The sequence below is a fragment of the Vulpes vulpes genome, chromosome X (assembly GCF_048418805.1).
Source record: "Vulpes vulpes isolate BD-2025 chromosome X, VulVul3, whole genome shotgun sequence".
Taxonomy (NCBI): domain Eukaryota; kingdom Metazoa; phylum Chordata; class Mammalia; order Carnivora; family Canidae; genus Vulpes; species Vulpes vulpes.
Genome location: NC_132796.1, coordinates 72,331,601 through 72,356,988, shown reverse-complemented (window position 1 = coordinate 72,356,988; position 25,388 = coordinate 72,331,601). Strand labels below are relative to the sequence as shown.

The 25,388-nt window shown below is 36.2% G+C and overlaps 1 protein-coding gene across 15 annotated transcripts in view; it reads left to right on the top strand.

Annotated features, from left to right (window-relative positions):
* The first annotated feature begins 5,946 nt into the window (after positions 1-5,946).
* Positions 5,947-25,388, top strand: part of ZMAT1 (zinc finger matrin-type 1) — a 31,069-nt gene continuing 11,627 nt past the window's right edge. The window contains exons 1-5 of one of the 15 annotated variants that reach the window (XM_026006622.2): positions 5,947-6,331; positions 18,785-18,891; positions 22,806-22,907; positions 22,985-23,159; positions 24,752-24,793. In XM_026006622.2, coding sequence (XP_025862407.1) covers positions 6,052-6,331; positions 18,785-18,891; positions 22,806-22,907; positions 22,985-23,159; positions 24,752-24,793 — 706 coding nt within the window. In that variant the 5' untranslated portion in view covers positions 5,947-6,051. Of the gene's footprint in view, positions 6,332-6,481; positions 6,589-18,784; positions 18,892-22,805; positions 22,908-22,984; positions 23,160-24,724; positions 25,010-25,388 lie in introns of those variants that run through there. The other 14 variants (XM_072744698.1, XM_026006621.2, XM_072744697.1 and 11 more) reach the window with 14 other exon arrangements.

Sequence of the window (25,388 nt, the reverse complement as noted above, 5' to 3'; positions counted from 1 at the left end):
GTGTGTGTGTGTATGTGTGTGTGTGTGTGTGATGGAGGTGGGGAGCAAAGAACAAGAGAATTTATATGAAGGTATATACTAGGACAAATATATTAGTCATACACAGATATGCTTTCTGTAATATATTAGTAATATATTAGTCATACACAGATATACACAGATATAATTTCCTTTTCATATATATATGTTTGGCAACTTTTAATGTCAATAATAATATACTTCCATAACATCAATTCCCAATCAGATACATCCTATGCTATCATAGTTTTATCTATAATTATTACTGCTTAAATAATGGAGAAACATAAGAATTATTTAATATTTTCATCATAATCTTGATTTCCCATATGCTCTCTACTCATTACTTTTTATATATTCTCCAGATATACTTTGTGTGTTTGTATATAATTCAAATGCCATATGTTCACATGTAAATATTTTTATTTATTTTTTAAAGATCATTTATTTATTTATTTATTTATTTATTTATTTATTTATTCATGATACACACGGAGGTGAGGGGGGCGTGCAGAGACACAGGCAGAGGGAGAAGCAGGCTCCATGCAGGGAGCCCGATGTGGGACTCAATCCTGGGAGGATCACACCCTGGTCCAAAGGCAGGCGCCAAACCGCTGAGCCACCCACGGATCCCTAAATATTTTTATTTAAAACGAAGCAACATTAGGGGCCCCTGGGTTGCTCAGTTAGTTAAGCATCTGACTCTCGGTTTTGGCTTAAGTCATGATCTCAAAGTCATAACGTGGAGCCCTGCATCAGGCTTGGCACTCAGAGGAGAGTCTCCTCTTTCTCTCTCTCTCTCCTTGCCTCTCTGCCCCTCCCCCCACTGGTATGTGCGCTCTCTCTCTTTCAAATAAATAAATAAATAAATAAATAAATAAATAAATAAATATTTTTAAAAGATTAATAAAATTAAGTAACATTATATGTACTGTGTTATGTATTTTTTATTTGTATATCTCAACCTATTTGCCCTTAATTTCAGTGTTGTTGAACAACTTTGGATGCTTGATTGCCATTGTTTTTTGCCTTTGATTTATTTGTTAATAAAATTGAACATCGCGGGGCGCCTGGGTGGCTCAATGGTTTAGCGCTTGCCTTCGGCCCAGGGTGTGATCCTGGAGACCCGGGGTTGAGTCCCATGTTGGGCTCCCTGCATGGAGCCTGCTTCTCTCTCTGCCTGTGTCTCTGCCTCTCTCTCTCTCTCTCTGTGTCTCTCATGAATAAATAAGTAAAATCTTTTAAAAAATTGAACATCACTGTTCTATTTAATCAGGTCAATTTTTATGTCAGTTATATTACTTATATGCCATTAAATTATGTTTTAATTATTTCTTTCATTTTCTGATGGTTTTAAGTGTATCATGTTTGGTGATACTAAATTTTTAATTTCCCCATAATATTTCACACAAAGCATATCATGTTTCACTGTAAAAATAGTGAAAGGAGCACTGCTATGCTTTTTTTTTCTTTTACTGATTTCTCAAATATGCAAAGATATATTACCTTATTTCTTTTTGGTATCTCTGACCTCCACCTTAGACCTTTTCCACATACCCCTACCTGCATTTTCTTTCTATGATTTGGGGAGTTGGTAGTTAAAGCTTAGTTGAGGCAATACAGTGTCCTCCCTATAGTCCAGTGATGTACACAGACCATTTCAATCACTAAGTTAAAAGCCATGGAATAGTTAATTACATCAACAAGATTCAGTTTACATTCTTTAAATGGGATTAATGAGCCAAATATAACATCACTGTCATGAGAAGACAAAAATTATGCAAAACATCTAGCCCATGGCAGGCTTTAGTCTGTTGTTATCTTACTTTCCCTCTCCTTTGAAAGAAATTATTTTGGCATTCACTTAGTAGCATTACTGTCCTAGAGAGCAATGTTAAATATAAAAGGAAGACAGGAAAGTATGTGCTCATTGTCATAATGTATGACTGAGATTTGATGGCATTTTTTTAGAACATCACCAAATGGAGCTAGGGAATGCAGAGAAAATTAACTACTTTCTGTTATTTCATGCATTATCCTCTCCCCTTTTTACTGTTTTATTGAACAGCAGGCACATAATTTTTCATGGAGTTTAAGAAGGCAGAATTAATTTCATAATTTAATAAATATTTGTTGGCGCACTGTTGTGGGGAATGCAAACTGGTGCAGACACTGGGGAAAACAGTATGGAGGTTCCCCCAGAAAATAAAAATATAACTATCTTATGATCCAGCAATTGCACTACTGAGTATTTGCCCAAAGTATACAAGAACACTAATTTAAAGGGATACATGCACCCCTATGTTTATAGCAGCTTTATTTACAATAGCCAAATATGGAAGGATTCCAAGTGTCCATTGATAGATGAGTGGATAAAGCATATGATATATATGTGTGTGTATATATATATGAATACTATTTGGCCATAAAAAATAATGAAAGCGGGATCCCTGGGTGGCGCAGCGGTTTGGAGCCTGCCTTTGGCCCAGGGCGCGATCCTGGAGACCCCGGATCGAATCCCGCGTCGGGCTCCCGGTGCATGGAGCCTGCTTCTCCCTCTGCCTGTGTCTCTGCCTCTCTATCTCTCTCTGTGACTATCATAATAAATAAAAATTAAATAAATAAATAAATAAAAGTTTTCAAAAAAAAATAATGAAAGCTTGCAACTTGCAGTGACATGGATGGAGCTAGAGAGTATCATCCTAAGCAAAATAAGTCAGTCAGAAAAAGACAGATACCATATGATTTCACTCATATGTGGAATTTAAGACACAAAACAAGCAAAGGGAAAAAATGAGAGAGAGAGAAAGAGAGAGATGCAAATGAAGAAAAAGACTCTTAACTATAGAGAAGAAATTGATGGTAGGGGGATGGGTAAATAGGCGATGGGGATTAAGGAGTACACTTCTTGGGATGAGCACAGAGTGATGTATGGAAGTGTTGAATCACTATATTGTACACCTAAAACTAATATAACACCATATGATAACTAACTAGAATAATAATAACTTAATACATATTTATTGAATGCTATAGTCCAAAGATAGGAAATTATAGCTATCACACAGAGGCCAGGGGACTGCAGAAAACCACTGTTAATCTTGTATGTCCTCCAGAGCCTTTGGGTGCAAGATTTGTGGAAGAATGCTAAAGCCACCACAAAAAATCATGTTTTATATCTTTTGGAATCCGTATAAAGAATGCCTTTTATCCCCATTCCATTTTTAAATGTCATACAAATGTATATTATTGGTAGGACCTGAACTATATTCAGAATCCTATTGGCCAAGAAATATGAGAAATGTAATTCATAGGCTTCAAATTTCTGCAACACAGGCGAGTGCATAGAATGGGGTAGAAAGGCTTTCCAGTGCTAGCTGACAATATCTGAAAAAGTCCTCTGAGTTTTATTCCTCTAACACTTCTGATGATTTTTTAACATACCAGATTTCCTTTATTAAATGTTTTCTGTTTAAAATACCAGTTTCTCTTTTGCTGACTAAATCCTAAATGATGCACACTTCCCCAAAGATTCTGATTGAATACTTCTTATACAAGTGGATAGTGATTCATAGTTTGAGAAGCAATGTTTCTGAGGGATTTCCTCCCACCTCACACAATATCAGAAGGGATAAAATTGCATTCCCTCACTATGCTTACCTTGTCCCACTGGTATTTTTTTAAGATTATTTATTTATTTATTCATGAGAGACACAGAGAGCGAGCGAGAGGCAGAGACACAGGCAGAGGAAGAAGCAGGCTCCATGCAGGGAGCCCAACGTGGGACTCGATCCCAGGACTCCAGGATCATGCCCTGAGCCAAAGGCAGGCGCTAAACCACTGAGCCACCCAGGGATCCCTCCCATTGGTATTTCAGTGGAATATTTCTTGTGTGTGATCTATCCAGTAATTCCTTTGGTGAGTAAATATTGCAATAACTTCCAGAAGAACAGGATAGAAAATTACGGAAACCATCCAACACCTCAGGTAATCTTGGGGAAATTGCTGAAACAGAAAACAACAAAGACATGTTCCTGAGAGCCTAATGTCTCAAGTCTCCAGAAACAACCAGTTGTTTCTAGTTAGGAATGCATAGCCCAAACTGCCAAATTTTCAAATGCTTTTAAGACACTTTTTCTTGGGATGAAATGATCCTTTCAAATATTGACAAGGAAGTAAATAAACAATTTTAGAGTTAAACAAAAGATATCTGTGAGCCAGACCTAGGGACTTAGAGACCTAGCCCTAGAAACCACTGGTTTGTGACCTTGGTCCCAGAATTTTACTGTGCTAGAGCATAAGACTTCAAAAACTGTAAAACAAAGTATCTTTTGTTATCAAAATGATCCCAGGCTATGGAGAAGGAAGGCAAACAATACAAATATGCATGAGATGTAGGGGCAGCACAGTGGAGGGTGGAATTAAGGCTAAGGAGGACAGAACAGGTTACTGGTGGAAGTGATGTATTATCTGGGTTTCAAAGGTTGTATGAGGGCTCATTAGACAGGTGCCTAATGTGGGGAAAAGGGCATTTCAGGAAGAGGGAACAACATATACTAACATTGCATAATGAAATGACAGTCTTCATAGTAATCTGTAATTAATTTAATATAGCTAAACCATAAAATAAGAGTGGTGAGGTGGGGGCACTAAAAGGGATTGAGATCAGAGGAAAGGAGACCAGTAGGACAGAGGCCATAGTTCTGACAAGAAATGACGCCTTGAAACAGGGCAATGGATGGGAGACTGAAAAGGAGAGCATGCCCAAGAGCAAATTTTGCACAGTTGCACCAGGACACATATCCATCATCAGGGAAATGGATGTGATATTGTACAGCATTAAAAGTGAATGAAGTAGTGCACCTGGGTGGCTCAGCTGATTAAGCATCTGCCTTCAGCTCAGGTCATAATCCCAAGGTCCTGGGACCAAGCCCCACTCGGCAGGGAGTCTGCTCCTCCCACACCCCCTCCCCCTCCTCATGGTCTCTCTGTATCAAACAGATAAATAAAATCTTTTTTTTAAGTGAATGAACTACAGCTACATAGAGGAATATTAGAAACAAAATGTTTAGCAAAAGAAAAATGTCCCAAAATGCTACCTAGAATAAGATACAAAATGTTGTGAAATTTGAAAACAAAAGTAAAAAACATTGTTTAGGCATACATGTATAAGAATATATGTAAAAAGAGAATGGAAATAATAAATATAAATCAAGATATTGGTTTCTTTGGGACGGCAGGAAGGCAGTTGGGGAAAATATTGAGAAGTCTTAAATTATCAATAATATCCTAGTTCTTTGGTTGGGTACCAGATTCACAGGTTTTTACCATAATTTAAATGGGTAGATGGGGATCCCTGGGTGGCGCAGCAGTTTGGCGCCTGCCTTTGGCCCAGGGCGCGATCCTGGAGACCCGGGATCGGATCCCACGTCGGGCTCCCGGTGCATGGAGCCTGCTTCTCCCTCTGCCTGTGTCTCTGCCTCTCTCTCTCTGTGTGTGTGACTATCATAAATAAATAAAAATTAAAAAAAGAAAAAAAAATAAAAATGGGTAGATGGATAGATAAGTAGTCGTTTAGGGCCCCACGATGCAAATGACCACGTATTCACCAAGTATTCGCTTATTTATCTCCTCTGTACTGAGGGCTACAAGAAAGAGATATTTTGGAAGTGGGAATCAACTGGTTTCCTAACATTTTCTTTACCCTTAAATTGGTTTCAGATCAGCTCCTCCAAGGGAAGAGGCCTCACGGTGTGAGTCCCACGTGCTGTTACATCCCGCGCTTTTTGCCCTTTGCCCTTGGCCATCATCGCTTCCCCTCCAAAGGGAAGCGGGTGACGTCAAGCAGTGGAGGAAGGGGGAGGGGCAGCCCATGGGTCTAAAGCGTTCCTATTGGTGGGGAGAAGGAGCGAGAACGAGGCTCGAGCTGAAGCGTGGAAGAGAGGGGCGAAGGGGGCGGGGCTAAGCAGGAGGCGGGGCTAAAAGAGCTTAACGGGAGCGAGGCGCAAGTGCAATTGTCCGCGCCTCGCTGCGATGGCGGCGGCGCCGAGCACAGTCACACCGCTGGCGGCGGAGTCTTCCCCTCAGGAAGCTACCGTCTCTGCCGCCTCCTCCTCCTCCTACACCGCCTGCGCGGCGGCGGCGGTGGCGGCGGCAGTGATTGTGCCTGCCTCCTCCGCCACCTCCACCCCTGCCTTCCCGCCTGCCGGTGGCTGTGGCGACGGCGGCGGCGGCTTTGGCGGCTCCACTATGGCGGCGGCGGGGAGGGGGGGCAGTAGTTTTAAAGTAGACACCCGCCCTCGCCTCAGAGAAGGTGAGTTCCCGTCCCGGGGTGTGGGGGCGGCCCCATCTCCTTCGCTGCCTCTCTTCAGCCCGTCCGAGATCGGACTGGGCGCGGTTCGCCACCGCCCCACCCCCCACCTGCTGTGGCGCAGTAAAGGCCAAGATCGCCCCGCCCCGCCCTGCCGTAGTAGCCCCGAGTGTGCAAGATGGACTGAAGCAGAGAGGGGCTTCCCTACTTCTTCCCCCACCCTCAAGGTTGGCGGTGGTCCCCAGGAAAAGGAGCTGCAGGTATTCACATGGCAGGAATTTGAAGGGAAGAAAAATACCACATAGTTTCTCTCCCAGCCAGGGTGCCTTAGTATGGTCTACGAAGCTGAGGTATGATTTGGTAAAAAGAGAGGACTTAAGGTAGAAATGGTGTGAAGCTGGAGGGTCAGGAAAAGGGAAGGGGGACTGATGCAGAACGGGGGCAGAGATAGAAGAGAAAGGCCGAAGAAATAAGTAAAAGGGAGGAAACCCCCTTTGGTGAAATTCAGCATCCTGCAGTGGAAACTTGCTGTGGGATATTTAAAGAGAGAGGAGGTTAGGAAATTGGGGAGGTTAGAGTGTATACTTGAGCTTTAAAGTAGGAGCTGTTAGATTGTAGGATCGTAGGGTCTGGCGGAGGGGGTTGTACTAAGAAAATAAAGGAAGAGAGTGTGGTAGAAGCACAGATTTCAGAAATCACTTTGGAGGGTTTTCTTTGGCTATTTGAGGGTGACCTTATAAAGCAAAGTTTAGGGGCCCATCAGTGAGATGGTTTTGATTTTAGTAAGTGCTGTTGTACCTACCAACACATACTACTCCTAACATAAAAAAGATTTCTTAACTATTTCAGTAACAAGTGGTATCTAGTTCACACGAAGTACTATATACTGGTAAACAGCCTACTAATAGCAAACTGTAAAATTTGCCATTGAAATGTGTTTTAAAGCAGTGTTTGGAAGTGCTTCTTATTCTTAGATTGTTGAGGCTGAGTCCACTATAGAAGATTTAAGTAAAGCATTTTGCCATCCTAAATTTCGTAATTTCCAGTATTTGTGTGTTACCTCATGTTGCTAACTTGCCTCCCAACTGAAAGACGTGAACACCAAAATGGAGTAGAACAATTTAAGTTCCTTTTTCTTAGGAGGACACCCCATTAAAATTACCCCATAAAAATGATTTTCTCTTCACATTCTTAAATGGTACATTCCTGTGTGCTATTTCATAGCCTTTCACACCTTTCACTTTGGAGGAATGGCAAAGCAGTAAAAAAAAAAAAATCCTTTACAGTATTTGTCATAGACACATTACATAAATGCCACTTACTAAGTATGGAAGTTAGAAATACACGGTGATATGCTGATGTCTTTTTTTTTTATTAACTCTCTTACTAAAGGCAGCCTTTGAAAGACTATAGTGTCTTTAGTCATCCTGGATTTGTACAGTTGTTTGAGGGTGAAAATATGAAATCTGGATTTTTTTTGTTTTTATACCAAACTATGTATGACTATAAAGAAGGAGAGAACAGTTTTTTAAAAGTGGTCAAGATCACGACTCAATCTGGCTGTCATGGACTTTTCACAGTAAGGTTTAGGACCAGTATCTCATGGAACAAATAAATGGCTTTTTGCCTGTCTCTGGGACTGGCTTGGTTATAGTATTTTTGAATTTACATAGGTATTAATGGCTTTAAGAGATATAAATTCATAATGTAGCAGTAATACCCTGTATACATTATTTTTAGCTGGCAAAATGAAGAGGGCTGCAGCATAGGAGTCTGGTGCAGTGAACCTAGGTTCTGTTGTTTATCTACTAGATTTTGTGACCCTGAACAGATGATAGACTTCCTAGATTTGGGTTTTGACATTTCTGAAATAGAAGTATTGGACCAGCCAGACTCCAAGGTTGATTTCAGATCTGAAAGTATGAACCATGATTTTGCAGTTCTGCATTGATACTCTCCAGGCATTTCCATGGCTGTGCATTAGAACAGTAATTCATAAGCCATGAGAAACTTTGACCATAGTTTTCACTTGACATTCAGTGAGTAATGAAATCTGTGTTGTTAGTGTTGAGATCATTTACTAGGATATGAAAAAACAAATATAATTGCTACCTAAAAATTATTTCCTACCATGTCATTTTAGGTAAATAACCTTCATTAACTGTTCACTCCAAACCAAAACTTTCTTACCTTTCCACTTAACAAAAGATAAATATATGATATAGTACACTGTCCAAAACATTATTAGGTCTCAAATTTTTTTAGATATTTATAAATACTATAAATGGTTGGCAGTTATATGATAGTGGATAAAGAAGAGTGAAAAATGTCACTTGATGGTGTGCCAGTATCTTTTGCCTGTTTATTTTTTAAGCCCAAGTTAGGAAATTGATCTAAACGGTTACAAAGAATTGTCAAGATTCGTTACTACAAGTCCACTCCAGATAGGACCATTAAAAGTGGTTTGATAAAGCATTTGCTGATCTATTTTCAACTATAGCCAGCATCTTTCTTGGGGTTGGTAGTGACCAAATGTCAGTGGAGATTAGAAATAGCCAAGCTGGGGATATTAGAAGCTTTTGAGGTTACAAATGGGAAATTGGGTAATAAACTTCAAAACAAAACAACAAACAAAAAAAAATGCCAAGTAAATGGACATATGACAAAACACATACCTACCCAGAATTCATGGTAAGAGGAGTCATGAGATTTTGTAGGATGCTTCATATTTCATCCAGTAACATGTTTCAAAAGTGTTTAATGGCTCAAAAATGAATTTTCACTCAGTATTGATGTTCCAATGTAATCATAGTAAAAATCAAAACAAAAACACATCCCTCCTGTTTATTTACCTCTTCCTTTTAAGAAAGTTAAATTATTTTTTTTTTAATTTTTATTTATTTTATTATTTATGATAGTCACAGAGAGAGAGAGAGAGAGAGGCAGAGACACAGGCAGAGGGAGAAGCAGGCTCCATGCACCGGGAGCCCGATGTGGGATTCGATCCCGGGTCTCCAGGATCGCGCCCTGGGCCAAAGGCAGGCGCCAAACCGCTGCGCCACCCAGGGATCCCAGAAAGTTAAATTATTAAGTGGATTCTGTTTTAGATTGGAGGACATGCTGTTTTTTTATTTAGTTAATAATCCACTTGCATAGCAATTACCTAGAAATTACCTTTGTCTTTATAATATTATATATAGAATCATCTAATTTGCATAACCTTAATCTTCTAATCAAGATAACCAAAGAATGGGATCCCTGGGTGGCGCAGCGGTTTGGTGCCTGCCTTTGGCCCAGGGCGCAATCCTGGAGACCCGGGATCGAATCCCACGTCCGGCTCCTGGTGCCTGCTTCTCCCTCTGCCTGTGTCTCTGCTTCTCTATCTCTCTGTGACTATCATAAATAAATAAAAATTTAAAAAAAAAGAAAAAAAAAGATAACCAAAGAACATTTAATTGGAGTGAACAGAGAAAGTTCTTGTATTAGAACTGAAGAGATGTTATACTCTTCCTTTCCTCAGAGATCCTGTATGTTTTATTTATTTATTTAGAGAGCGTGCATGCAACTTTCAGGGAGTGGAGGAAAGAGAAGAGAGAGAATCTTAAGGAGACGCCACACCCAGAGCAGAGCTCAACACAGAGTTCGATCTCATGACCCTGAGATCATAACCTGAGCCAAAATCAAGACTCGGATACTTAACTGACTGAGCCACCCAGGCACCCCAGATCCTGTATGGTTTTGAATTTCATTAGTGAGAGTGAACCAAATTGTAGGCATAGATTCATTGTTTTTTTTTCTGACTCAAGCCATAAATGTTTTTTTTTAATCAAAAAATATATGTCATCCTAAATTGTCTGGTATTTCTAGTAGTAGTAGAAGAAAGTTTCAAACAGGATAATTTGGATTTCACACTCAATTTCATTTTTGGATACAAAAGTTAATGGTATTTTATTTTAGCATAATCAACTATTTGGAATAGGTACAATCCAACAAAGGTCTCTAAAAAATGAGTTTCTGGAAAGTGAATTCTCTTTGCTTTTTATATTATTGAAGGCAGATACTCGAACAAGCTGAATCAAATATTTTTATATAAACATGGGATTTTAATCCACAAAATGTGCATTATTTGTATTCATATTTTATTTCACTTATTTAAAAACATCCAACTATTACTAATGCCTCTCCTAAGACTTCTGAACCTTTTCATAATCCAAATCCACCTGAATCTGAAATCATATATTTTAATTTCCCTAATCCTTTGTTTCCTATGACTGCTCTGTGCTTTAGTTTCCTTATTTTGAAATGAGAATGTTAGACAAAATCAGTTATAAACTAGAAGCAATTTTGCCCCCAAAAGGACATGTGTCAATGTCTGGAGATACTTTTGGTTGTCACAATTGGGGAATGCTGCCATAGTCCCTCACAACAATGAACTATCTGGCCCAAAGTGACAATAGTGCTAAAGATTCAGAAACATTAGATGATCTCTAAAATTACTGTGATCTGAAATGAAATTATTAACTATAATATTAAGTAAAATCTCAGCTACTGAATTAGTAAACAAGCATAGTTTATCAAGTAATTATGTGTTTAAACATTTTTTAAAAGAATTTTTGTTTTATTTAATAGTCACCATATCCCGAGAAAGACATTATATTTCTGTACTTTTTAGATGAAAAAACTGGCTCAAAGTCGTTATATAATTTGCTCAAGGGTATATAGTTAGAAGTAGAGAGAGGATTTGAATCTGTTTGATCAACTCAAAAGCTTTATTTTTTTTTCCCTACAGCCCAGTGCTGTGGGTCATAGTTTTTCCCCCATTCCAAATTATTATGAAAGCTTTGCTTTCACAAGTCATCTAAACACTCCTATAGGAAGGAAATAGACTAAACACTTTCATTAATAGAAAATTAGTTGATTCTCTCACCAAAGCCTAAAGCCACACGGAAATATAATCAAATTGTACGAGTACCAAATACATGAAATCTCTTATCAGTTCCCATTTACAATTTTAACAAAACCACTCTTTCATTTAAAATAACTCTTATAAAAATTAATTAACCCTTATAATTGTTATATATATATTATGTATAACATAAGGGAGGATCACTTACAATAGCAAAACAAAGTTTTATTACTTGTTCATGTGTTTTTTCCTCTGAGTGATGGGTTGACTGCAGAACTGCCCCTCTTGCTGTGGTTCAGGGAGAAGACGGTGCTTTTGTCTTTTATTTTAACGTTTTCAGTATTTTATTTTATTTCTTATTGTGGCCAAATATACATAATATAAAACTGCCATTTTAAGCATTTTTAAGTGTGCAACTCAATGACATTAAATACATCCACATTGTTAGGCAGCCTTCACCACTATCCATCTCTAGAAATTTTTCATTGTCCAAACTGGAACTCTGTACCTGTAGGTCATAGTTTTGTCATATGACTATATTTCTCCAATCTAAAGAACTATCTGATGTGTCTGATTTCTGGAAAATAACATGTTTAAACGTTATGCTTAATTTGTTAACTGTCGACAACCTGAGGAAGTATACTGTTTATTGTGACCACAGAGGACAGCGTTGCAAAGCAGTTTTACTTTCTTAATACTCTGAATGTAAGTGGAACCATGCATTAAACATTAGTTGTGTTTCATCTGTTCCATATCCTATCAGTTTAAGCCATAACACCTTAGGTGTCTTTCCATTTTTAACCTAGTTTTTGATAGTACTTTCTTGTTTTCCATTGCTGTTTTTTATGTTAAAACAAACCAAAAAAATGTTATCAGCATGAAAAACTTCTGTATGTTTCAAGGATAGTATATTCCAGTCTATATTTGAAAACATACCATTGTATCACTAAGATCTCACTATCAAACTACACTAAAATGGGCTTTGATTCGGAGTATAAAATCTTGCCCCCCTATCCACATCTCTTTTACAAGTTTATGATGGCATATAAAATTCAAATATGCCAGAGGATGAAGAACAGTTGAGAAGTACTATGCTAGGAATATAAAAGCAACATGTCTAAGATTCACTGGGAGATATTTACCTTCCCATGTCAAAGAACTTTATTTGCTGCAGATGAGGGGTGAAATCATACTTCATAGCATTTATTATTTTGTCATTTGATATTCTAATGTGTAATCTACTTTTATTTTTAACTCTAGTTCTCCTAACATCTAGCTAAATTAGATTGGAAGATTCAGGACCATCTGCTATGAATTTGGGGTATTCATTGTCAGAAAAGAAAACTGAGCCACTTATACCTAAATTATAACCAAAATAATACCTAATTTGCTGGAAAAATTTATTGACACTTGCTATCATGGTTAAAGCATTATATTTATCAATAGAAATGCTGTGTATTGTTTTGCAAAGAAATACCTTGGAGAGAACCAATTTTACGAATTAGACATAGATAATAAAATGCAAATAATAGAGTAGAGGAAGAAATTTTGGGACCTTTTGAATTTTTAGGCCCTAAAGTCTGTGCAACTGTATAGCTGCTTAAAACTTTCAAATCTACTTTTGTGTTTTCTGATAAACTTATTATTTGGAAGAAGCTAAGTTATTTGGATCCTTCTCTAAGTACCCCATGAAAACTTTGCTTCTCTGTGTATTTCTGTCTAAAATACAACCTTTTCTTATTGATAACTATCAACCCATATATGGTAAAGTACAAAAAGAAACTTTAGAAATGGAAATCTGGAAGGTTGTGGTATGTTCTTAGTCATACAGCTAGTTAATAGCAGGATAAAGGCTAATGCAGTCTCTCATTCTAGTGCTTTTTACAACTTTTACTGCTTTTGGAATTAAGAATCAGTGTAAGCCCATATTCAGCAACCAACCAATAAAAATACTTGTTTTTTTATTATTTCAAATTCTAACCAGTTTATAAAGAGAAAAGATGTGAAGAGAGTGTAAAGAAAGGGAAAAAGAGGAAGAAAGAAATTGCCAAGTTTCTTCAACCATTCATTCCTACCAGAACCAGTGCCAGAGCCCCAGTTCTTTGTGAAAACACTTATTTTAGTTCCTGACATATAGTAAGTCCACAGTAAACATTAGTTCCTATTCCAGCCATCTTTCTCACAGCCAACATTATTTGCTCACATGACCTGTAATTTAACATTTATTCCCTGAAGTTGGCCTGCCCTCTAGATCTTCTGCCTGAGAGAGGCTGAAAAATATCTGCACTATCACCAATTTCCTCTGCCACATTCAGAATTGGCTATAGGCCATTTACTTCTGGGAGTCCAAAAATCATGTCTCAAATAGTGGGGATGGGGGTAGATTGGGGTCTAAAGGAACATTTTTTAGCATCTCTTGTGAATCAGACATATTTCTTATGTATGCCAAAACTAGAGAAGAAGTTTTTCATTCAAGATTTGGCCTTTTTAAGAACTAGCTCTCAGGGAAATCTTGGGCAGACTTAGACACTATATAACTTTGAACAAATTGCTTGACTTCTTCAAGCCTCAGGTATTGCCTTTAGAAAGGAGAGATCATTACATTCATGTCAAATTTAAGGGAAATGCAGTTTAAAGAGAATTTGGCAGTGTGGAGTGCCCTCTGAAAAACAGTACTCCATCATGTATAATGTTCTCAGTGAAAAGCTAGCTTCCACAAGTCTCCTGTCTACAGATTTATGATCTAAAAAGATCTTGAAAGTCCAGAATTATTGACAGAATCTAACAAAGGAAAACTTAAATGAGACAAATATAGTGTACATTGGGTATTTGGAGGATCCATAAAAATTTCTATCTATATAACTATGTCCTGGAGTGCATTCTTTAGCTCCAGGTGAAAACGAAGCTTGTCTTTTAGTCAGAAATTAGCCTAGCATTAGTCAGTGTATGATGTGCCCACCAAAAAAATGGTGAAGTTATCTTGGGCTATATTAATAGAAGAGAAACACTCAAAGAGGTGAATATACCTAACAATACTGAACTGTACACTTAAAATGGTTAAGGTGGTAAATTTTATATTATGCATTTTACTACAGTAAGAAAAATGAGATGATCTCATTTTACTAGTCTGTTGTTAATTGTGACCCCATTAGGGTGATTGTGCTTATTTTATATTTTATGAATGGCAGGGATTTAGGTAAATTAGTGAGAGGACTAGAATTCATGCTGCATGACAAAATTGGGATCAACTCACAAAAAAGCTAAGGTGTGTGTGTGGGGGGGGAGGAATACAGATATAACGGTTCTCTTAAAATATTTGAGGATTTCCATTTTAGAAGAGGGATTATATTTACCATGACTTTGAGGAATAGAACTAGGACCAGTGGAAGCTCTGAGACAGTGTGGTGTCATAGTCTGGTCCCTGAGCGTTGATGCATCAGTATCACCAGGGAACTTGTAAAAACCTGTATGTTCTTGGTCCCCCACCCAAGAACTACTGAATAAGAAGTTCTGGGAATGGGACCTAATAATCAATTAACCTTTTAACAAGCTTTCCAGGTGATTCTGATGCACACTAAATTTTGAGAGCCCCTACTCCAGGAAAACAGATTTCAGTTCAACAAAAACACATGAAAATTTGCCTAGCAGTGATTCTCAACCTTCACTGAATCACCTGGGAAACTTTGAAGAACAAAACAAACAAGAGACTATGATGGGGAGCCACTCCCAGAGATTCTGGTCTGGCGTGGAGTCAGGATATTGGCATGTTTTAAAAATAACCTAGTGACTTCAATGTAAAGCCAGGGTTAAGAACTACCTTTGTGAAAGGTTGAACTAGGATCATTAGGTAGGCTGTTTAAGAGATCTCTTGGGGATCCTATTTAACAACACAGACTCTCAGGCTTCAACTCTGGAGATTTATATAGTTTTGAGATAGTGCCAAGGAATACTTTTTTCCTTCCTTTTTTTTTCAAAAATCTTTTCAGGTTAAACAAAAGCACAGTTAGCTTGATAAGTATGGTAGATGACAAAACCCGTATATCAGTCAGCTTAAGTCTCCAAATAGATATTGGACAGCCATTATGTGTAAGGATCTGAGCCTGTAGGGCAGTGATTCCCAACATGGTTGATTATCAGAATGACTTGTGGTTGGATTGGACCACCCACAGAGATTTTTAATTCAGCATGTATGATTTTGAAAAACTGTGCATGTGAATTTTTAAAAATATTTTATTTTTTATTTATTCATGAGAGACGCAGAGAGAGGCAGAGATATAAGCAGAGGGAGAATCAGGCTTCATGCAGGGAGCTCAAGGTGGGACTCGATCCTGGAACTCCAGGATTATATCCTGGGCCCAAAAGCAGATGCTCAACTGCTGAGCCACCCAGGCGTCCCCTGTGCATGTGAATTTTATGTGATACCCTGCTTGTTAATAATTTTTACATGAAGATTTGTTCTGGAATTTTTAATGTAGATTTAATCGTATTTGAATTGATTAGGAAAGCATGCTATTTAAAGAAAATTAGGGTAAATCCTCCTAAATACATTTTAATGTGCATCATCACTCCAGTATCTTCTTTTTTTGTTACAGATTTTGTATATTTTAATTTTTGATTCACTGAAGTCAGAACATCACATTCATTATATTACATATAAAGAATTTGCCATTGACAAGTAATTGTAGGTGAATTTATTTGATTTAAGGTAGAATTGACGTGAAGTAGTGATTTGCTGGGGAGAAGAATAGCTGAGATTTTGAGCCTGAAATATTGTACCATTTAATAAAGAAAAACAGACCAAGAACTTGTTTGAGGAAGTAAGTCAAAGGCAATAAGTAGGCAATACCATTCTAAAGAAAAACTTGGAGGGGCACCGGTAACTTCATGGTCTTCATGGAAATGATGTGGGAGTACCAGTAATGAAAGGCTAGGTTAAAATACTCAGCCTTGGTATTTCCCAACTTGAGGTCAATTTCAAACTTTGAGTATTTAGACCTGGGGAAATTTGGAATTAAAGATTGATCTAGGAGAGAAAGGAAAGTTATATTTTAGGAATTACTGAATCTCTAAAATAGTAGTTTCCTTTTGTCTTCTCAAAGCAAACTTTCCTTTGGTAATAAATTATATTGCCAACAAATTATAATATTTACTAAAGGTTTTAAAGGGAAATTCAGAATCTTACCAGGATGCTCAAATTGAATGTAATAGTTAATTCTGAAACAAGGGACATCCTGAAATACATTTTAACCTCTTTACCTTGCTGACTTTAGAGCTAAAAATAAATAATATATTCTAAAACAACCTAAAAATGTAATTCAATGGGGATACCATCCATATATTATAGTGATAAATTTTTAACCATTTGCCAATGTATTTTTGACATGCTTCTAATTACAATTCTTTATTTTTATTAAACTATAATTAACACAGATATTAGTTGCAAGTTTACTATATAATGATTCAACAATTCTGTACTTTTTTCAGTGCTCACCAAGGTAAATGTACTCTTAATGCTTTTATCTGTTTTACCACTTCATCTACCCATCTCCCCTCTGGAAACCACCCGTTTTCAATCTGTATTTAAGAGTCTGCTTTTTGAATTTGTCTCTTTTTTACTTTGTTAATTTGTTTCTTAAATTCCATGTATGTGTGAAATTATATGGTGTTTGTCTTTCTCTGACTGATTTACGTTAGCATTCTACTCTCTAGATCCATCCATGTTGTAACAAATGGCAAAATTTCGTTTTTTATAGCTAATATTCCATTGTATAGCTGTACATCACATCTTCTTTATCTGTTCATCTATTGATGGACACTTGAGTTGCTTCTATATCTTGGGTGTTTTAAATAATGCTGCAGTAAACATAGGGGTGGGTATATCTTTTCAAATGAGTGTTTTTATTTTCTTTGGATAAATACCCAGTAGTGGAACTACTAGATCATATGATAATCCTATTTTTAATTTTTGAGGAAGCTCCATACTGTTTTCCACAGTGGCTGCACCAATGTTACGTTCCTAACAGTGCATAAGGGTTCTTTTTTCTTCACATCTTCGCCAATATTTGTTAATTTTTGTGTTTTTTAGTTTAGCCGTTCTCACAGGTATTAAGTGATACCTCATAATTGTTTTAATTTGAGTTGCCCTGATGATTAGTGATTTTAATTATAGTTATTCTTATCTTGGACAAGCAATTTTTTTAAGAAAGCCTTTTTAGTGTATACAGTGATACTGAAAATTAAGCTTAGTTGAAGATACCTGACATAACTTTAAAAAATAAATATCTTAAGATGTGCCTGGGTGGCTCAGTCAGTTAAATGGCTGGCTCTTGATTTGGGCTCAGGTCTCAGGGTCTGGGATTGAACTCTGCTCTGTGCTCATTGGGGAGTCTGCTTAAGGATTCTCTCCCCCCGCCCATGTTCTTCCCCCAGCTTGCATGCTCTCTCTCTAAAATAAATCTTAAAAAAATACATATCTTTAAAAATTTTTAAATAGCAAGTCTTATATGTGTTTTGCAAAACTTAAAATAGATAACTATAAGGAATAAAATGTTAAATTTTCTTCCTTTTTTCCTTTTTAAATTTTCTCCTTTTTCCTTTTCTAGCCCCGTTTCCCAGAGTTAACCACTTTTAAATTTAATTTATATCTTTCCATATTTTTTCTATGTGGTATATAATTAATTTTTGTTAGTATTGGGAACTGGATGTGTTAATAATTTTTCTTCTACAACTTTTATAGATTTAATGTATTATTGGCATTTCTCCATAAATATGTGGTATCAAGTTATTCATTTAAATAGCCAAATAGCAAGCAAAATTTTGATATTTTGTGGTTTATACCCTGTAGATAAACTAATAAACTTTGGCAGAATACATTGCAGCTGTTAAGAACCTTAGATAGAAGCGTGGACCTCAAGTGTAAATGCAGAAAGTTTCAGTATGTGTTACTAATACAGTGAGAAACGCTATAGCATCATTTCTATATATTATTACATGAACATTATAGCTTTGAGGGGCTTGTGTGAGACATGTTTTGCCAAATGGACGTGCTAGGTTTTTTTTATGATAGTGGAGAATGTTTGCCCACCATAAGCAAAGATACTTGTGGTTCCAAATGATTTTTAGGTAACATTGGAGTCATAGCTCTAGATAAGTGACAGTCTTAAAACAATGCTTTTCTTAGGATTATCTGCTGTAAAACAAAATTCCAAGGCTGAGTTTTTAATTTAATCCTGTCTTTCATTATTGGTACCCTAGATCATTCCATGAAGCTCATGAAGTTACTGATAACCCCATAACTTTTCCTTTGGAATGATATTGCCTAGACTTATCATACTAAATAAGTAACTCTTGCTATATCAGACATTAGAAACATACCTAATATACCCATATTAAATTGCATCCTCAATAAGCAAAAAGCTATTACTATAGCCTCACAGGCACTCAGATTTATGGTGACATATGAAATAATGGATAGTTGAAGAATGAAAATGATACTTCTAAATATTCATTAATGTGATATACAGTCTCACCTCCCTTTATTTTATTCATAGATACGACTTGGAATGAACAGGAAAAGACTGAACTTTATACAGATAACTTTTGTAATATATGTGGAGTGGTGCTACAGTTTGAATCACAAAGGATTTCACATTATGAGGTAGGTTAAAAATAATGGAAATAGAGTCTAAAGGAAGTTTTTATTTTATTTTTTTATGATTTAATATAGTATATACCTGTTATTTTTACTTATATATTTATCCTCCAAACTCATTTAAAGGAGGTTCTTAAATGTAGCAGATCAACTTCATATTTTATCATTTCTGATTCTTATGAAAATCCTGTGAAGTAGGGAGAATTTTTTCCCTTTGATGGATGAGGAGACTGGCTCAGAGAGGGACAGTAACTAACTAGCTTAAGTTTGGGGAATTTGGGTTTAAAATTGAACTTTTTGGCTTCTTTTCTTTTCTTCACACCATTCTGCCTCCCTTTGTATTCATCAAGCTACTATATCCTTCATCTTCATTGTAAATATAAGGGAGGCATTATAAAACTGGAGTAGGAAATGATTAATATGAATAAAGGGATATTATAGGACTCCAGAGTCTTCCTTTTATAGTAAATGAAGGCTATAAAAATAAAATGAACCTGTCTTGCACTTGACTTAGCTAACATCTTTTTTTTAAGACTTTTATTTATTTATTCATGAGAGACACAGAGAGAAAGGCAGAGACATAGGCAAAGGGAGGAGCAGGTTCCATGCAGGGAGCCTGATGCGGGACTCGATCCTGGGACTCCAGGATTACACCCTGGGCCTAAGGCAGACGCTAAACTGCTAAGCCACCCAGGGATCCCCAGCCAACATCTTTTTAAGTACAGAACCATATAATTCTAAATCTAGGAGTGGGAATGTGTAATGTTCTTACTCCTTTGGTTTATTGATTAAAAAACTGAGAGCCGGAGGCTACTGAGACTCTTGGTTATTGATTTAAAAACTGAGACAAAAATGTTTGCTACTACCCTAAAAATGTTGGCACTTCATAAAATGAAATTGGTATTTAAAACATTGCCAACCCTTTGTACTTAGTACTTTGAAAAGTCATACATTTTTCAGAAAGATTGAATATTTGAAAAAATTTTACAGAATTCTGAACCTTCAAAAAGCTATTATGCTCTGGGAAGATTTGGGGAGAGCAAAGCTAGATTTGCTAAGAGCCACATTTGCCACTCATATTATGAAATATGTACTTTTAAACTGAAGTGTTTGAATTCCAAAATACATTTTTGAAAAGCCATATGGTTTTAATAAGAATAGAAAATGGGCTGTACATGTCTCTTAAAATTCAATTTCTTTTGATTTTTTTCTTGATTCTATAGGTTGCCATCTTTTGGGGGTTTGTTCAAGTTGTTATTTATTCCAATTAGTTAACATATAGTGTAATATTAGTTTTAGGTATAGAATTTAGTGATTCAACATTTATGTAAAACTCCTGGTGCTCAGCACAAGTGCACTCCTCAATCCCCATCACCTATTTAACCTATCCCTCATCCACCTCCCCTCTGGTAACCATCTGTAGTTGAGTCTGTTTCTTGGTTTGCCTCTATCTCTGTTTTTCCCCTTTGTTCATTTGTTTTGTTTCTTAAATTCTACATGTGAGTGAAATTATATGGTACTTGTTTTTCTCTGATGGACTTATTTCACTTAGTATTATATTCTCCTGTTCCATCCGTGTTGTTGCAGATGGCAAGATTTCATCCTTTTCTATGGCTGAATAATAGTCCACTGTGTGTGTGTGTGTGTGTGTGTGTGTGTGTATACATGTCTCTTAAACTTCAATTTCATATCAATTTTATTCTAGATTCAATAGATTACCATTTTTCATTTTTTCAAGTTCAATTTCATTCCAGTTAACATACAGTATAATATTAGTATGTGTACACACACACACACACACACACACACTATATCTTTATCCATTCATCAGTTGATGAACATTTGGGCTCATACCATAATTTGGCTATTGTTGATAGTGTAGCATTTTTTTAAATTTGAATTTCTCTGCCATCTGTAAGCTTGGTGCTTAAGCTTATTAAGTCATCAAATCAAAATTATACATAACTTTCCAGATATTTGAAAGCATTTCCATACAAACACTTTACTTGAGAAGGTGATTTTTTCCTCTTTAGTATACAACTTGGTTAATACTATCAGACCAGCTCACTGTATATTATTTATTGCACATATAAAATAGAACAGTACTATAGAAGTTTTGAATGCTTTTTAAGTTTTTATTTAAATTCCAGTTAGTTAACATACAGCTTAATATTAGTTTCAGGTGTACAGTAGAGTGATTCAACATGTCCATCTGGACAAGTGTACTCCTTAATCCCCATCATCTATTTAACCCATCTCTCCACTCAACCTCCCCTCTAGTAAACATCAGTTTCTTCTCTATAGTTAAGAATCTGTTTCTTGGTTTGCTTCTCCCTCTCGTTTTTTTCCCCTTTGCTTATTTGTTTTGTTTCTTAAATTCCATATAGGAGTAAAATCATATGGTATTTTTCTTTTTCTGACTGACATATTTTCCTTAGCATTGTACTCTCCTGCTCCATCCATGTCATTGTAAATGGCAAGATTTCATACCACTTCTTCTTTATACATTCATCAGTCAATGGACACTTGGGCTGTTTCCATAATTTGGCTATAACAGATAATGCTACTATAAACATAGGTGTGTGTGCATCCTTTGAATTATATATTTTTATATTCTTTAGGTAAATACCTAGTAGTACAATTCCTGGATCTTAGGGTAGTTCTATTTTTAACTTTCTGAAAAACCTCCATACTGTTTTCTAGAGTGCTGCACCAGTTTGCATTCCCACCAACAGTGTAAGAGTGTTCCCCTTTCTCCACATCCTCGCCAACACCTGTTGTTTCTTGTCTTGTTGATTTTAGCCAAAGGCAGACGCTCAACCACTGAGCAACCCAGGTGTCCCCATAAAAATTTTAAATGACAGTAGTATATAATACTGTTTATAAGTACATGCATATGCAATGAAAGAATAAAAGCATGAAAGGAAACAATATAGATCAACTTTAAGATAATGGTTATTTATAGGGAAAGAGTGAGGAGTAAGGGATTGTGGGTATGAGGAGATAGGACTTTATACTTATAAAATTTTACATCTTTTAAAAAGGAGATCTGAAAGAACGATAACAAAATGTTAACATCTGTTAAAACCGGGTGATGGGTATGGGCTCCAGCTATATTATTGCCTGTGCTTTTCTATAAGATGGATCTATTTCATAATTTAAAATTCTGTAGATAGTGGTTGTGTCACAGCATATGCTCAGGAATGTTAGTTTCCCTTCTACCTACACCATGTTTGTTATTCTTATATAGTTCATTACACATTTTTTAGAGATTTTTCTAATATGCTTAACCTAGAAGGGTTAAAATCTTCACATAAAAGAATTTGAGAGATAGGAAGTACAGGACTGATATGACAGTTCCATGACCCCATCAGGGACCTAGGCATTTTCTGTCTTTCTGTTCTGCTGAGCTAGCTTTTGTCCTCAAGGTCCCCTATAGTCCCATGACTATTGGAACTCTGACCTTTCCATCTTGATTCCAGAAACAGAAGGGAAGAAGTTTAGAAGGGTTTATCCCTCAGTCTGTCAAGGAGATTTCCCAGAAGTTCCACCCAGCAGTTCAGATTATATCTTACTGGCCAAAATCTAGTCACATGGTTACATTTCACTGAAACGGAGGCTGAAACATTCAGTCTTTTAGCTGGGCATGTTGTCCAAGATGTGTAACTAAGAACAAATTTGATACTGGAAAGCAACCAGGAATCTCTGCCTAAAACAGGAATATAAAAGTTACCTCTAAATTAGAGCATTATTTCATTTTACTGAGATTTAGAAATTTGAAGAAGCATGTGAAGCTCTTTCATAAACTTGGTACACACCACATTTTTACAGCTCACGAGTGCTATCCTCAAATTCAAAGAGGTGTAACTCAGGATGCCTCTGTTATTAAATAAACAAAGTCATATTATATCTTTTTTCAGAGTGAAAAACATGCTCAAAATGTTAGGTTTTATTTTCAAATGCATGGGGAACAAAATGAAGTGCCTGGTAAGAAAATGAAGATGGATGTTAGGAATTTTCAGGTGAGTGACCTATATTGATGTCGTAATTCTAAACTTTGAGTTATCAAATCATTCTAACAAGATTGTGCTTATTTCAGGTGCATAGGAGTGAAGTAGTGGACAGAAACAAATTTTGTGATCTCTGCAACATGATATTTAGCTCCCCAGTTGTTGCTCAGTCTCACTATGTGGGAAAAGTCCATGCTAAAAAACTGAAGCAGTTAATGGAGGAGCATGATCAGGTATCTCCATCAGGATTTCAGCCAGAGATGGGTAAGATTACATTCACCTCTTTAGCTTCAATACACGGTCTCTCGTTCTTCTTTTTTTTTTTTTTCCAACTTTGCTATCCAAGTTTTTTTTTTTTTTTAATTGGAGAGACTTTCACTCTGGAGTAATAACTTGATTATTCTTCTTCCTAGTTAATCTCTTCTGTGTCTTTGTTAATAGTATGGAGATTATTAATTGCTCACTTAATTTTAAGAAACGTTATCACCTTTCCTTTTCGGTTTATTAAATACAAATGAAAGCAAGTTATTTTCTATGCTGTTAAAGAGAAACAACAAAAAGCAGCCTGAGCTCTCCATTTCTAATCAAATCATAAAATCTTATCTCCTTCATATACTTCCCCTTGCCATCTATCTCACTTTTTTCTTTAATACTTTGTAAAACATTATCTCATATGTGTGTTCAGACTAGTATTTTCACCATAATATATTTATGGTGTAGCATTTTCTGACTATAACTATAAGCAAAAAATAAATAAGTTATGGAATCTCCCTCTACCCTAATCATTCATTCTTTTTATGAATATAAAGAAAAAATACCACCAACATCCTCAGTCAGTAATGATCACTTGTTTTATGCTAGATCCCAAAGATATAGAGAACTCTAAAACATTGCCTCTTTCTAGTAATGTTGAGTCACCAGCACATGAGAAATTTAACCCAAAGATCTCACTTCTGGTCTAAGGTAGCAGAGTGTACCCTGGAAAACCAAACTTGTATTTTGAGAATTTTGTGTGCTAGAACAAAAAAAGATGATTAATCCACTGGAATAAATAATTTACCACATTCCCACTAGGTTAAACACTTTAGGAATAAGGCATGCCTAGCATGGAAAATTTACCAACATTAATTTCTAACTCATATTGTAGGCCTTATCCAGCATTAAAACATACTATATTCTTAATAAATTAAACCAGAATTATTTTTAAACTTATTCTAGTCTAATTTTGTATATTTATTTTTCTTATGTCATCTAAAGGGGGTTAGAATCAGTATGCCCTATAATAGAAAGCATCTTGTAGTCTTATTTTTAGTCCCCAAAATTCATCAATTTGAGCTCAGGTAGGATACTAAATCTAATAGCTCTGAAAAACTATATAATTGTGGAAACACATAATTTTGTAGCCTTAAACAACTGCATAAATTTTATTTTGTTACAACACAGATCTAGACTTATTGGGCTACTCTAAGTTGGAAAGACACCAACTTAGAAGTTGATACCATCTGTTTTTCCCTAACTGATTTCAAGAACCATCCTAAGCTTTCATGCTTTCATCTATTTTTCCAATGAATATAATTAGCCAATGCCTGATGCTAATATTCCTTCTTGTACTTTTGTTGGAGAAACTTGGTGACAGACTTGTCTTCAAATTTCTATTCTCACAGAATGAAATTCTTTTTAACCTGAGTACCTTTATCCAACAGCCCTGTGTGGAAAAAGTCCAAAGATAGCAGGTTTTTAAAGAATTCTGAATTTCCTTAATACTTTATAATGAATGCAGCTCTAATAGCTGAATATATGTTGATCACTTCTCATTACAACTATTTCAGCAGATGTGCCTCTTACTACTTCTGCAGAATCAACTTTTCTGAAGCCCCTTGCGATCAAGCCTCCTCCAGGTGGGATTAAAGACAAGACTATGCCTTCCTCTTCCAGCAGTGCTTTGGATTTGAATAATCCAAACAAGTATTGCAAGCTCTGTCCTGCTTCCTTTAATAGTCCATTAATGGCCCAGCAACATTATGTTGGGAAAAAACACAAAAGAAATGAAGCTAGGAAGAAGTTTGTAGACAAGATAAGAGAGAAACCTCTTCCAGCAAATTCAGATGCAAATGGTAAACAGTAAAAATATCCCAAAACTCTTTCATAGGAAGTTTATATTTTATAAAGCATACTGGCTTATGTATATATCATTTTGCTCTTATTGAGTAGGAAGTTGATAGTACTGATAGGATCATAGAATTTTAGATGAGTAAAGACTTCAGAGTCCATCTAGTTCTGTCTGTTAGTTTTCTAGAAAATGAGACTCAGAAAAGTTTAGATGACCTTTATTAATTATAGAATCATATATAGGTATTCCCATGGCTCCATGTTATATCATAGGTACATAAAGAAGTATTTTTAATTAGTGTCACATGATTATATTTTCAGTCACTAAGTATGGCTAAAGTGTCTCTGGGGTGTTAGGCTAGTCATTATTGGGAATACAAATGA